The sequence below is a fragment of the Triticum aestivum genome, chromosome 3A (genome assembly GCF_018294505.1).
Source record: "Triticum aestivum cultivar Chinese Spring chromosome 3A, IWGSC CS RefSeq v2.1, whole genome shotgun sequence".
Classification (NCBI taxonomy): Eukaryota; Viridiplantae; Streptophyta; class Magnoliopsida; order Poales; family Poaceae; genus Triticum; species Triticum aestivum.
This window is the reverse complement of record NC_057800.1, coordinates 79,102,073-79,117,574: the sequence shown is the minus strand read 5'-3', so window position 1 is coordinate 79,117,574 and position 15,502 is coordinate 79,102,073. Positions and strand designations below refer to the sequence as shown.

Here is a 15,502-nt window from a genome sequence, read left to right as displayed (position 1 = left end):
GTTTGGGTCATTTTTCGTTTAAAAGTATAAACTGACGGTTATTTTGCGGTTGGGGTGATTTAGGGGTATGCTAGAGACGGTCATAGGCGCCGGGTCCAGCCGCGTTATACACGTATACATGCAATAGAGATTGTCTCTAGATTTATTTTCACAGTGGGGGAGAAAAAAATACTGGACCGTCCGATGTCAAAGGAACGGTGCGGAACACGGATGGGAGCATAGACAGTTGGGGACAGACCGAGAGGTAAAGAGCAAACTTAACCGCCGCCGCCGTCTCTCCCCCCTTCCCCGCGCGCCTGAGACGGTGGCCACCGTGATACGTTCTAGGGTTCAGCTCGCCGGCGATGTCGATGCCGTTACCGGGGCGGACGCTCGTCGACCTCGACGGCGACGCGCTGGCCCACTGCGCGCGCCACCTCGGCGCCCGCGACGTCGCCAGCCTTGCTATGGCCTGCCGCCCGTTGCGCGCCGCCGCCTACTGCGACGCCGTATGGTACCACCTTTACAGGTCTCTTCCTTCACCCACTTTCCTCTTTCCTCTCGCTCTCGTCCGATTCGGGAATTCCGATTTAGGCGTCAGTACACTCAGCTGTATAGGGCAATTTGTACAGGCCCAATAGGTTTGCCCCCTTTTGGTGATTGCACGGTGTAGACGTGTGCTGTTGATTGGGACCTTTGTGCCCGGAGTTTACAAATGATCGGTTTCCTGTTATGATTGGGATACGAAGCTTTTGTGTGGCTAACAAATTGGGGAAAATTGATTTGCAGCCATATTTGGTGCCGCGACGACGGTTGTGACTGGAAAATTATGAACCCTCTACTATGATTTTCTTGTTTGAGCAAATAGAGTTAAGCTTGTGAGAACATCTGGTTTGGGTGTCAGCTAGGCTGAGGAAGCCTCGATTGAACGGTACATCAATTATTGGGATGGACTGAAAGGGAGGAGATCCTGTCATTTTTCAGATTGACTTTCAAGTGTCATCTTCATTGTTGTATATGATTGGTTGACATTGGATAGGTAAACTTGATCATAAGACTGTCAGAGGGTCCGTGGGTCCACAGTTTGGTGGCACTTTATTAGTTATCTTGGTTGTTAGGATTGCAAGCTGCAGACTTATCAATCGTCTGATTTGTATCTCTCCAGCAAAGTAGAATATTTGAAATATGGAGCAACAGTGTTGGTGTTTATGGTATACTCCCTATGCATCGTAACAATAGTGTTTTTTGGACATTGACACAGTTTTCAAGGCGTTTTTTGGATAACTTGATGTTGAATTTAAAAATGTTGTTTCACAAAAAAAGAGAGCGGTTTGTACATTAAGAGTGAGCTCAAGTTTAGGGTTTCAGGTACTATCATACATTATGAACGTCTATCTATTACATGTTGAAGATATCAATTTGATGTTGTCGGTGCTAGTTATTTTTCATTCTAGAGTCAAACCTAGAAATATTGGACTCATACAATTCAAAATGACTTATATTCTGACTCTGTTGGACTAACTTTTTTAAGGAAAAGTAGTTTTTGGTAGTTTAATTGGATAAAGCTATTATGTAGGTGGAGGAATTGTCACTGTCTACACAATATGAACTTTATCTAATAAGGTGCATGCAATTTGAAAGTGACAGGCAGCGAATGTTTCTTTTACGTTGATGCCACTACAAATGCTTGATGGTCGTTTGTTCGCTTTTATGCTTTGCATCAAGTTTTACAGTTTCTACGAGTTGATCAATGTCGTGTAATCCTTTTCTGAACTCACATAACTGTATCTAATGTTTGAGTCTATGCTATATAGTATTTTCAGACTTTGGAAACTACACATGTATCTGACTGCCCACTTATTTATCGCATCATGACCATTTGAACGCTTAGGGGGCAATGGCCGTTTCAACAAGTGCCTCGTGGAGCTTTGGGGATTAGAGAACTATACATTCGGAGGCACACTGAAGTACATCAAATGAAATTTGAGGATCCCTTATCATCTATTTATTATCTAGATCCCACGGAGCCGACACCAAGCCATCTAATGCTTGATAGGAATGGTGTTTGGTTCTCTCAAGTGAGTGAAATGCAACAGTATTATGTGTTTTTAATATAGCAGATTTGCTCTTCTGCTTAAGTAATGCAGGTTGTTACAGTATCAAAAGCTTATTTGTGCTAAGCAACATATGCCGTGCAATTTCCTCTGTGCAGGGGCCAGTAGTCAAAAGATTGAGGCTTGGTCTGGACATGGAATTAGTGGAAACCTACAGGACCCATAGCGCGAGGATCACTTGTATGAGGTAACCATAAAGCAAATAACCATTGCTCTTTAGACATTTGTAGATCTTGTTACTTTTTAGTCAGCTTATCTGATGTTCAAGGTTTTTTTTTGGGGGGTCAGTTTCATGTACTCAACCCTGTGGGGAATCAAGGGGTGAACATTGAATCCTTTTTTTTTTCTATTCCTATAATAATATCAAAGATAGTACATTTCTGTGCTACTACCTCCGTCACGGTTTAGAAGGCACGCTTAGAAATTCTCTGGGACCTAGGTGGTTATCTATTGGTTGTGAGATGGGCTAAAAAATATCATTCACACTACGCATGCATATAGAAATAGTATATCGGAGTAATAATTAGCTACTAAAAATAAATGCAATGCGCCCTAAACCTTGTCTATTATGGAAATGCACGTAAATTTAACTGTGCCTTCTAAACTGTGACGGAGGGAGTAACAGATGTTAGGATTTAAGATCCATCCCCACTTTATGTCTTGGACATGACTCTTGAATCCCCACATAAAGAAAATTTCTGAATTTAGTAGGATGTTATGACTGACATGTTATTTGGAACAAAATGACCTCATCTGACTTTAGTTGTATTAGTCTTGCTTTATATCTTTGCTTCCATTTGTTAGAAAAATAGGCAACTTCATTCAGTCTCAGTACATTGGTTATATCTTCAGATTTTGTAGATTTGTTTTTACTTCATTCTCATCTTGGGTTCAAGTCTCGACTTCTGCAATTTAAATAAATAAATTGCTTTGCTTTCTTTCTGCCCATGCCACATGTGAGAGGGATTTTGAAGTATATATGGATTGCCCAACCTTCTCCATCAGTTTGTACTTTTGGTTCTAATGGTTGGTGCATGAAACTATATAATGCCCATTCACTGAACATCTTATGTTTGGTATAGTAGGATGTTATGACTGACATGTTACTTGGAACCAAATGACATTATCTGACTTTTATATATTATTTTTCTTCATTTTTTCTTTCATTTGTTAGACAAATAGGCAACTTCACTTCAGTCAGTACCTTGGTTATATCTTTGGACTTTGTAGATTTGTTTGTGTTACGTCTTGGTGACAATGTCATTTTTTTACTTCATTATTGTCTTGTTACAGTATCATTTCTTTCACTTAATTTTCTTCTTTCCTAGCAGAGAGGAATTGTTGCAAATCATTTTCATGATTACTAGCTGGTTTATGTTTGGGATACAGTATCCTCATTTCACAATTTAAACTTTTATTGTTTCACAGTTCTATCTGTGATTGGCTTTCCACTAATGCCTGCTGAAAGTCGCAGAGATAGGAATGTCTTATTATGTTCATTTTGCAGATTGTTCCCACTAATCGACACCCCATTGTATCGAAGTGATGCACATAGAAATGAAATGGCATTAGTCACTTCAAGCACAGATAGAACAGTCCGTCTTTGCTGGAAGGTACCTCATTTCTACGTTACATTACCCTGTTGATACAACATGTACTCCCTCTGTAAAGAAACATAAGAGCAGTTAGATCACTAAAGCAGTGATCTAAATGCTCTTATATTTCTTTACAGAGGGAGTACGTCCTTTTTTTGTGAGGATACAACATGACCATTCATGATGACATCACTGACTTTGTACATGAGTGCAGAGGTACTTGAAACAGGAATAATAATAAAAAAGAAACTAATTGCTACTCCCTCCATTCACAATTATAAGGTGTTCTAACATTTTTCTGATTCGGATGTATATGGATGCATTTTAGTGTCCCTGTTCACCCATTTCAGTCCATATGTAGTCCATATTGAGATATCCAAAACGTCTTATAATTGTGAACGGAGGGAGTATTACTTATGGTCATTGAATGACTGTAAAATATAGTTATTAAAATGATAGAAACTCTTGAAAAGAAATTTTAGCTGTTAGATGGACATCGGTTCCTCTTTGTCTCAATTCAAATATGAAAATAATAATACGTGGCTACGTGCTAACTTTTCTCTTCTGCAATTGCTTTCGTTCCTTGTTTTGTGCTTGTGGTATCTATTCATGACATTGTGAAGCGGCCACTGTATACCCTGACCTGCCGTTTAACTTTATGCCAACCTCACTAACTACTAACAAAGGTATGCGGCAGTACCCCTTGCTCTGCCTTGTCTGCCCCTCCGTGTGCTTACATGTTAGATTCCATGGACTAGTTGCCGGTGAGAAAGTGGTACTCAAGCATGGTAACCAGGAGACCTAGTTAAGTGGGGTGAGGATGGAGAAGAAAATTCTGGTTAAGAGGGGTGCCGCTTATGTAATACTGGCTGCTAGAGACAAGGCCGGATCTAGCCTGCTGTAAACTAACAAGAGATAGAGTAGATCTAATCTTCTTAAACTCATACGGAAGGATATACATAGTGCCAATCTGATATTCTAGGGACTGGAACCCTTATGCAGTGGCCTTCATTCCTTGTCCAGCCTGGCTGACTGCATGTATGGGATTTTCGACATGAAATTACACATGAGCCTCCAACATGCTGATGTGCCGTACATCCTAGCGTGTCCTTCCTTCCCAAGATCAGCCTCTTCCTGGTCACGAGGTATATAAATAGGAATATTTGGATATATGCCCTTTTGAAGTGCCCAGTTGGAAATGCCAACACGCAGTTTCTGCTTCGATATGTGTCTCTGTAGAGTTGTAATGTAAACAGAAATACGACATTCGTCCAAATTTACCTCAAATTGGACATTTATGTCCCTGCGGATCCTCTTTCTTCTTCTCAGTCATCCTCTTCATGTTCCTCTTCCCTTGTGCAACATGGGCTTTCTTGTCCCGCCTCAACCTCCATACTCGGGGCCTGACCTCTGTCAGTGCTTTACACATGGCCATAGGGCTCATCGTTGCCACACACGTCATGTGGCTGAGTACATATTTGTGAGATTAGCCCCGACCCAAAGAGCAGGGGGGCGGAGAGATGGCGTCGTGCTCCACACAACTTGCAGAGACAGCAAGGTGAGCTGGAGAGAAGGTGCCGCAGCAGGAAGGTGGTGAGGAGGTAGGAGACACAGGCACTTTTATCCAATACTAGTGAAATTCTTCGGTCAAGGACATGCTTATAAATATGGCAACTCTGCAGTGGCATTTCATGAAGTTGAAACCTTGCAGTGTCATTAGAAAATCTGGGCAATTTTACAGTCATGCATCTAAATTATCTTTGTAAATAATGTGATGGTTAGCTAACATCTTCAGTCACAATAACACATCGCGGTGGGGTATGGTTTTGAAAGGCTATATACCTAACTCCTTGAGAAGCTAGTGCTAAGCGTGATTTTATAACCTTTTTATGTAGGGCCAATCACGCTGTTACAAGGGCCATTCAGGACCTGTTACTGCTCTGGCTGACAAATTGCTTGATGACGGTGAATGTAAAATACTCGCAACTGGTGGTGAAGACTGCACCATTCGCCTTTGGTCTATGAATACAAGAGCAAAAAAACACCCTCTAATATCAACTTTGCATGGGCATGAAAAAACACTGTCACTTTTGTCTGTTGCTTGGTACGTACTGTCAAACCATCTGAATGGAGCTTATTCTACTATTAGTCGGCTATTTTTTGTGTGTGCAAGCGCACCATTTATCAAACTGGAAAGCATTTCGATGGCTTTTGTACAGTTGCAAGGTTCCTATACTTTCCAAGGTTTCTTAAATCATGATCCATCAGCACGATCATTGAGCTTCTTCTTTGCTCTTCAGGCATAAATCCTCCCTGCTGGTCAGCAGTTCCAAAGATACAAAGGTAATAGAACATCGAAGAAAACTTTATCTGAAATATTTCATTAATAGGAGTAATATTGTTTAACATATTCTGTGTGGTCCACAACTGAGCCATTTGATGCTCATGGTAAGCTCTATTGTTTGTATGTTGCTTTTCACGTTGTTATACTGCATCACAGGTGAAAGTGTGGGACACAATGGCACCTCCTTCCAGTGTCTCATCATCATGTGTTGGGGGTGCTCATCTTAACTCAAGTGGTCCACCGATTGCAATCAAATGCTACGAATCCCTTTGTTACATTGCTGCTGGATCCGAAGTGACAGCAATTGATTTGAGGACGATGAAGAAGGCTTCTGTTCTTGCACTTCGTAACCAAAGAATACTTTCTTGTGAGATGCTGCCCTCTGAATGGCTAATATGCACGGGCATAAAAGACAAGTAAGCTCACAATATCTGTACAATCAGTGCTTTCTTCGTGCTTCTAGCTTCGACTGCGTTGCAAACCTTACCTATCTATCATTATTTGCTGGACAGGGCTCTTCTGTGGGATATTCGTAAGCCTCAAGAACTCAAGCACACAGTCGCAGAACTGCATTCAGATGGTCCTGTGACGTTGCTTCACTTGGATCCATACAAGGTAGTGATGGGCGCGCCATGGGATGGTCAGGTCCATGTCTGGGAAACCCGGACGGGCCACTTGGTGAACAGATTGAGTTGCGATGAGCCTGTTAAATCAGGAGGGAGAAGCACAGTGTCAGCCATGGCTGTGGACGGGCGTAGGATTGTCACTGCAGGGAGTAGTTCAACCAGAGGCAGCCTGTTACACTACCAAGACTTTCTGAGATCCTCAGTTCCTGTAGCTTTACCTGGCAAGGAAGTTTCCAAGTTCTGGGGATCTCAAGAATATGACGATGAAGACTAGCGTAACTTATTATTTTTCGAAACGGAGAAGACTAGCGTAAATTATCAACAAAAAGGTAGCATTGCATACAAGATGAGATTTTGAGAGCTCAGCCCTTATGCTAAGCTGGTGCACATCTGTCTCTTTGCAAATGGGCCTGCACCATGCCTGCGCAGTTTGCTTGTAAGGCTTCATCTGTAGCTACATACATATTGTTTTTCTCGAAAAAGCTACATATATAACATGAACCTTTCTGTAACTAGTGGTGACAGGATAATCATGTTGTTCTTCACCATAGAATTACAGTGGATTAGGTTGAGTTTCTCAAAAACGCGAGACCTAGTCCCCTCAGTATACCTCTGAAGGGCAGTTATAGTTGTACTGAACATATATGCAGAAGTCCAGTAGCACATGTGTTGTTTTCCTTCTTATTTCCCAATCTTTGCTGACAATCATATGATCATTGTTAGATTTTCTCATAGCGCAGGAATCATACCCCACAAGCAGAAGTTATTACCTATTTTGCACTTATGCAACATACAAGTTCAGATACAAGACATGCTGCAGTTTATCAGGGATTTAGTCTATCCCTGTTCTCAAGGAATGTATTAGATGTGGAGCAGTTCATTCCTTATCCATTCTCTTGCACATGGAGCATAAATGATCTCCTGAGAAGTTTGATGGCCTCAGGTGTTGCGATCAAGCTGAATGTTTATTAGTTTCACAGATGGGAAAATGTTTTTCGAGAGAAGTCAATCAAACTGAAGAACTGTGGTGCATGATGTGAAGTTTGAGAAGACTATTATTTTCCTGTTTTGGCAAACTATTGCTGATGGGAAAGCTCAAAGCAGCAGTGCAAACTATCTGTTAATCACATCAAACATGTAAATCAAATAGTTTATTAGTCAAATTATGCGGCGTTAATCACATCAAATTTGTAAATTGAATAGTACAATGGTCAAATTATGGGGTAACCTGGAGATCGCCATTTTACCATATTGGACAGAAAATAGGCAGAAGACTTTTAACTTGGTCCGAGTCTAACACGAGGGCTTTGGCCTGTAACCTTCAGAGAATGGTCTGGTTTTTCGTATCCAATTCCATAAAAAAATGGTGCTCCAGTACTGATTTCTGGCTCGATTGTTTGTTCTTATACATGAAGGTAACCTAGGCTGAAGCCATGCTTCAGCGTGAATACTATCTGAATTCCAGCACAGTTACTGCTGTATTATATTCAGCTACAATGTCAAACATGGTCACTGGAGATAAGGGAGAACTAAGTTTAACCTGCAGTACGTTGAAGTCAGCAATGTCACAGTCCAAGTTGCCAATGCAAGGTGTTTACACGCTACAAATCCGGCGGCTCTATTGCTAAGGACAGAGGTGAGTCTCTATTATGATTATAATCATCTATCTTCTCCATGGAAAAAATCGTTGGTGTGACCAAATTGTCTTTGCTTTTTCTCGCGCCTACTGTAGGCAGTTGACATTTGAACTAGTAATCTTCTTATCTTTGTCATCATTTATATGTGACAAATCTAATTAGTTATGCAGTTGAACCAGTTGCGCTGGTACAACGTGCAATCTCGAAGTTGATTGGCATAAGAATGTCTTGGGTTTACTTCCTATGAGACTTTCCTAGGCTGTTAAGAAGAAGTATCATCTTAGATGTGGACAAGCTGTCATTTTTCTCATGCTTTCCATGTAGACTTGAGAAGAAACCATCTTTCCCATGGTTTAGTGATCTCTATTTTTTGGCTTTGCATATTAACTTGAATAAAGCAGAACTCTGTTCGACCTCTTCGTTTACCAGGAAATATTGCATGTCTCAGATCAGTTTTTTTTTTTCTGTAAGACTTTTTCCATATATTTTCTTGTAAAAGTAAAAGGAATAATTGTGAGAATTGCAGCCTCCTACCAGTATTTCACCAGAGAATGGTTTTGCTTTAGTATCTGCTCCTTGTTCGTGCTAATAGTGCATAGAATGGCAGTATCTGCTTGGAGGGTACTCTTTTGAGAATGGAGGCTGAGCTCAGCCTGAAGCTCAACATGGGGACAGAAAGTTACTTCGAATATTTTAGTTGAGCACTGCGAATATGCCTTTTTGTCACTGCCCCTTAAGCTTTAGGAAGTCAGTGTCAAGTAAGTGTGAAAAGGACTCATCCTTGTGTGCTGCAGAGACAAGTTGAACCGGGCCATTTCCTGGAAACCACCTAATACAGCCTTATCTTTTAGCTCATTTCCGCCTTTCTCGCTAATGATGATTACTTGTGCATTAAACCAGGCCTATCGAGTTAACCACCGACGTATCGTGGCCAGAAGACCAAAATATTGGGGTGTTGTCAGTGCCATAACAGAATAATCTATGTGAATTGGCATGCCGGATGAATTCGGCAAACTTTGATATAATTTAGCGCATAGGAACTCAGGTCAGTAATTCAGAAGTCAGAATTATGAGCAGACACATCATGTTAACATGTGTCTGCTGTCATCTCTATGCTTTACCTAACATTTAACATACACTACATGTTATCTTCACAAAATTTTACTAGTTGATTATGCTCTTCTGGATCTTTCCTCAAGAAAATCCTGGCACCGATCCAGAAAAGTCAACAGAGGTTAACATTTCATCTTCATTGTGAGTCATTGTGCTGCATTATTTGTCTGAACCCTTTGACAGAAGAATAGTGAGGGTCACGCAGTCCCCCGTTTAGGTTTACTTCGTTTTGATTGATCAACAGCTAGGTCAAACAATTGTCTGCTTTCATATGCTGTATAATGAATATTAGCAAGTAAGCTACTATCAGCATCACATCTTAACCAATTTGCTAACAACTCAGTTAATTACTTGCCCAGACCACTCTATGATATGTGCCACGACACACCGTTGTATTTAAATGAACTAGTATTAGCAGGTAATCTACATGTTTGTCTTTACCATACCAGCCATTTCAGTCTAGAGATGAAAAGCCAAGTGTTGTTATGTTACTTGTTTAGGTTAGGTGATTAGCTAAACAAATTGATCCAAGCTTGACTATGCTGGTTTCTTGCTGTTTCCCAAATGGAGATCATAATGTGCTGTCATTACACTCCAGAAATCAACAATGTGATGCACTGATGCTCAGCTGTTCAGATTTTGATCTCGACGTTTGCATTTTGTTAAGTGGAAATGTTATACAGCTGTTGCAGTTATTTTACCAGAGAACAAGTAAGATTGATGACCGACTGGCCTTGACTGGTTTCGTTACCGATAACAACAAACCATGTCGATTAGTGCTAGGACTCAGTTGTGGTATGGCATATGCCAAAAACACATGGGTCTGAAGATTTACACATTGACAACATTGCCCATCATAATCACCTCTTTTAGCCGTTTGAAATTTAAAATAATACCCAAACTCTTAAGTTTCTATGCAGAAAGAGGAATATGTACCAACACTTTATATAATATATATTGATGCCATTTACAAGTTCTACTCTTTTGAAGGTTTCCTTTCCACATGAATTCCAACAACAATTGTTGTTCAAGTCTTGATCTTGGTCAAGTAAACGTAGTTATTCCGGGAAAAATCGCCATTAATCAATGTTCTAAATCTGACAATCAAGTCTTATTGGGATGTATGAGCTGTGACAATTGACTTCTCGCTGTACCATTATTAGTCCTCCTCAACTCTAGTCTTTGCTAAGACAGATCCATGATCTGACATTTCGATAACTTCTGACAAATTGTTGACCTCGAGTATTCTGATGCACAGACTGCAAGAAGATCCCAACAGATACTATTCCTTTTGTGTCCAAACTACACTAGAACCGCTCCCATAGGCCGCGCCCTTGATCCGGTCCATGTGCCAGACCTCTGACTTGCAAAAGATAGATCATCTCCCCTTCTGACTTTGCAAATTCTCATCTCATGCATGACCCAGTAACCCACGAAAAATGCTAGCACCAGCAGCATTTGACAGCTACCGAGAATTAATCGTCGGTAACGCGAGTTTGATTTCCCAATCGCAACGCCACAAAAAACAATAAGGGTGGGTGGAAATTTTTCAGAGACCGGCGAAGAAGAGGATGATGACGATGATGCAGTAGATAGCATTGCCTTCCAAGCATCAAACACCTAGAGGAAGCAAGAGCCAGAACCCCCTTGTTTTCTTCCAATTTGATATAAATTTGCTTAAATATAATGTGCCAAAGGAGTCATGCCATGGGTCTTTCCTTACGAAAAATGTGCTGGAAATATCAATCACGCATGATCCAAGCCCTAGGGTCCAAAGTTTTGACCAGATCGTTGAAACGGCTTGGCCGCTGATCACATGATCGGATGCGTCGTCCAGCGAGGAACCTCATCGGTTTTCTTTGTATCTTAGCTGTATTCATTTGGGAAAGGATTAAAAAGCATATAGGAATTAGGTAGGAAGGACGCCTCCCCTGATGCTTCAGTTGACTAATTTGCTTGAGCTGCTGCGCCTGTCGACCCCAACCGCCATGTGCTTATCTTATTGGCCACCATTTCTTCTGCTCCTGTATATTTAAACCTGTTATCGTTAGAAACGGTGCTGTTTCTTTCATACATGACGCACCTCTGCGCATGTGTCTTCGGTGGTTCCTAATCTGACTAAAATCCCTGGGTATAGTCAAGGGAAGGCATCCCCGGTGTGTATATAGTCATGGTGTATATCTATATATTTTGCGGAGAGAAAGAAAAATCCACGACTATTTTTGTCGTGTTTTGAAGATGTTGCACGTCCTCAAGGAATATAGGAAGGGGCTATATTTGAAGTTTGTATCGTGTATTTGTGATGTAGTCATAGACGGAACAAATTTTAATTTTCTGTGACTCTTTGAACCACATTTTATGTCCAAACTTCCACTTTGAATAACACTTTATCAATTCAAATGGCCCTTCACAGGTCAATCTTACCTCGACACCTTTTTGCCGCACTACGCGCTTGGACAAATGGTCATATTTTCCTACGGATTAGGTATCGCATCCTCATCATTTGCCCCTGCCCCCCTCCCCGCTGCATTCTCTCTCTCTCTCTCTCTCTCTCTCTCTCTCTCTCTCTCTATCTCTCTCTCTCTCTCTCTCTCTCCCTCCCTCCCTCCCTCCCTCCCTCCCTCCCTCTCTCTCTCTCTCTCTCGTCGACCCACCCAGTAGCTTCTTATCCTTGCATTGATGGTTTCGTGGCCTTGACGGTGGTGTTCCCAAGGTGAGCTCGCTAGGTTCAGTATGGTGGTTGTGCTCAGAGGTCTCCCTTGGGGTCCCGACATCAATTTCCTTCCAAGCTCTAGGATGAACATAGTCATCGGCCAACTGTGCGGCACCCTCCAATCCGGGGCGAGTGGCAGGTGGGTCCTTTTAGTGAGGCACTGTTTTGCGTGGCACTCAACTGATGGCGATGACACGTCTTCCCTTGGCGACTAGACTCCCTCTTGAGACAGACTCTTCCTTTTGTTTTCGGTTCTTTGATCATGGATCAGAGCTATTGCATTCAAGAAGAAAATAAAGTAATGGAAGTCGAGAAGATGCGTAATGGTAGTGAATAGAAATACAAATACATATTTCTTCCAATTTTCTTGTTCTTGATTCGATTTGCTCGTATGAAGCAACAAGAAAAGAGACCACTCGAGGATCCAATATTTTATTCCATAAAGGAAGGATCCTGAAATCCTTGATTTACTTTCGACTAATAATATGATAAAATCTTAATCAAGCCATTCAGCTAGCCTAAAAATAAAAAAAAACCTTCAACTGAAGAGTTTACGAATTGTAAAATTTCTGCTCCCATGACTACAAGCTGTGCTCCATATTTCACTTGGTGTTTGCTTGGTAATATGTTGTTTTGTTGCTGCTTTGTCAGATCCTTTGTATCCTGTTGTTCATGTGTTGAGTGTTGTGTTGCACTGTTGGTTATTGAGGGCTTCATTATTTAAAGCTGGTCAAAATCGTTCTTTCTAAATAAAAAGAGCGTCTATGACATAATAACACATTGATCAACATTTTAACTTTTATGATTATTTGGACCACAGCTAACAACCAGAATCCCATTTTTAACCCAATTTTAGCTATTTAGGCAATCCGGGTAAGCGGGCCCCACTCATCAGAACGGCATGGTGCCTAGATTTGTGCATGTGGCTCTCTAGTATGCATCAAATATGGCACACGTTATTGAATACCAATACAGTTTAAAAACACCGTAAAATGTTAAAAATATTGTTCAAAATATCATAAACAGACCGCACAAACAAGTTGACACCCAATGTGGTCGCTACTCACTTCGATGGAAGCCAGGGAGCGTTTGGTTACTGGGTCTACCCGATGGGAGATGGTAGCATGAGATATTTTCAACCGGTTTAGATGATGGTCATGTAATAGGATATGCATGTAGCGCTCCTACCTTTTGCCAGCCGGTTGTGGCCTTTCTTTTACTGCTTAGCTCTTTGTGAGCCTTTTTTCTTGTATTTTTTGTTCGAGACTTGGACGCTTTTGTTGGACCTTTTGTTTATTAATAATATTGACCGTATGCATCGTTCCGATGCAGAGGCTGGGGCGATCCTCCCTTTTCGAAAAAAAAACAATTTGACACGCCACAACCTTACCTTTGTTCGCTCGATCGTCGGTGGGGTGTCAAGACGAGCGTGAACAATTGATAATTCAGGTAAAGGGGGCCTTTTTCTTAACCTCGCCGATCATGTATGAGGGTTCTTTTTATTCACCGTGGAATTTGCCTTCTTGTTCCTATATGGTGTGTATGGAATCCGGAACTGGGAATTTCGTTCCATGCCGTGTGCTGCTTTGTAGCGAGAATTATTGTGACCTTTTCATGCCAGCCGCACCGTACGAGTAGCTAGCTGCACGGCGGCACACGTGATACACGCTCCTCATTTCCGTCGATGCATATGCCGCCGGTGTCCTTGTCCCCACCGCGTCTTCGTGATGTCGAGTACCGTGTTGGAACTGAAACTCGTAGGAACACAGACGCACGAGCAAGCTACTTGAGGCCGATTTCTTTCTTAGCCTAACGATCGTGCCCTGCTCACGCAGGATCGGTCGCAAACCAACTACCAAAGCATGCATGCAGCGGTGGCAATCATGGCTTAGTTTCAACGGGGCCCCGCTCGGACCTCAACAAGTTGGCCAACGGTAGCAGAGTAATCTAATCCAGCGGCAAACTGAGCCTATCTCAGATGGCTATGGTTTTTAATTTGTGATGGAACCCGGTTCCAAAAAAATTAGTGATGGAACCAGTTTATCAGAGTTCAAGCCCTAAATTTGACATTGCTGTTTGCATTTTTGAATTTTTTTTTACCCTTTTCGATGATGTTTGCTCAGTGAAGGAAGACGTTTCCGTCGACCACGGATGCGCATGTGGTGACTTCGTTAATCCTAACATGATGTGCCGACTCAGTTTTTCGGAAATCTCATAGAGATATGATGTGCGTGAATATGCTCATAGGAATGAGTGTACATGCGTATCTATAAGCATTTGCATCTGTAACGTGTCAAAAAAAAATCCAATTTGATCCGTTGCATGGCCGATCCGATGGGAGGCCACATCGCATTCACGAGGCCTGGCTTAGACGACTTGCCTCTGATCGGATCGCGGCGTGGAGAACGTCACGCTCCATCGCAGGCACCGGAGGTCGAGCGACCGATCCACCGTATCCTCACATCTACAACTGGAGTAGTACTTAATCTTAGCAGACGAAGACTTCTTGGACTTGGCAGAGAACGGATCGCCATCGCATCCGGTCACACGCCGTACGCACGCCATTTTCTTTATGATCCCGCACATGTGATATGACCTCGCGTCGCGTCGCGTCGCATAAATTGGGATCGGTCGAGTACTACTACTGTGCATGTGCGCCGGCGACTCTACAGTACTCCGCACATGCCCCTAGTACCATGTACTGCTCATACGCAACCAACGAATCAAAGCCGACTTCAAGTACGGTTACGTACTACAGTACTACTACCATCACAACAGATTGGGACGGAACAGGTAAATGTGCTGACCGGGTTGCACTTGTACTGTCGCCTTGTTGTTCCACGTTTTTACTTTTCACGGCCGAGTTCAATGACCGGCCCGAGTTCTCGCGGTTACTACGTTTGACCTGCTGCATGCACGTAAATCCTGAATCAATACTACGTGCGTGCGTCACTCACGTCGAGCAAGGCGTTTATATCAGAATTTTCGCATCATTTTATGCTAGTATATATTTTTACGTGGAGAGGCGAACAGTTCAGACTCAAATTGGACCGACCGACCGATGGCCAGTTGCTTGCTTCTCCGGGTTAGCCGTACGAAAGTCAACACGTAAAACGGCCCCAGAACGAGTTCAACGCTGGCTGCACGCTCATGCTGCGTGCGTACATACGCTAACCAAGAACACATCTAGCTAAGTCAAAGCCTCTCTCTCAGAGCGAAAGGGAAGGATGATTGGACAATGAAGGTCGCACGTACGTGCGTGCGATCCGCATTCGGAGGGGAGCTCGCTCGCTCGTGGAACCAACGCGGCGGGGGGCGGCGACTTGCAGGACACGTTGTGGGCGGCGACGACGCTGACGACGGCCACCGGTGGTGACCACC

General features: G+C 42.4%; 1 protein-coding gene across 1 annotated transcript; it reads left to right on the top strand.

Annotated features, from left to right (window-relative positions):
- The first annotated feature begins 225 nt into the window (after window positions 1-225).
- Window positions 226-7,342, top strand: LOC123060405 (guanine nucleotide-binding protein subunit beta-like protein). Its single transcript, XM_044483113.1, has 8 exons — window positions 226-508; window positions 1,871-2,057; window positions 2,192-2,280; window positions 3,601-3,706; window positions 5,584-5,792; window positions 5,989-6,031; window positions 6,189-6,448; window positions 6,545-7,342. The coding sequence occupies exons 1-8, from the start codon at window positions 345-347 to the stop codon at window positions 6,930-6,932; spliced, it is 1,446 nt and encodes a 481-aa protein (XP_044339048.1). The 5' UTR covers window positions 226-344; the 3' UTR covers window positions 6,933-7,342.
- Window positions 7,343-15,502: the final 8,160 nt, after the last annotated feature.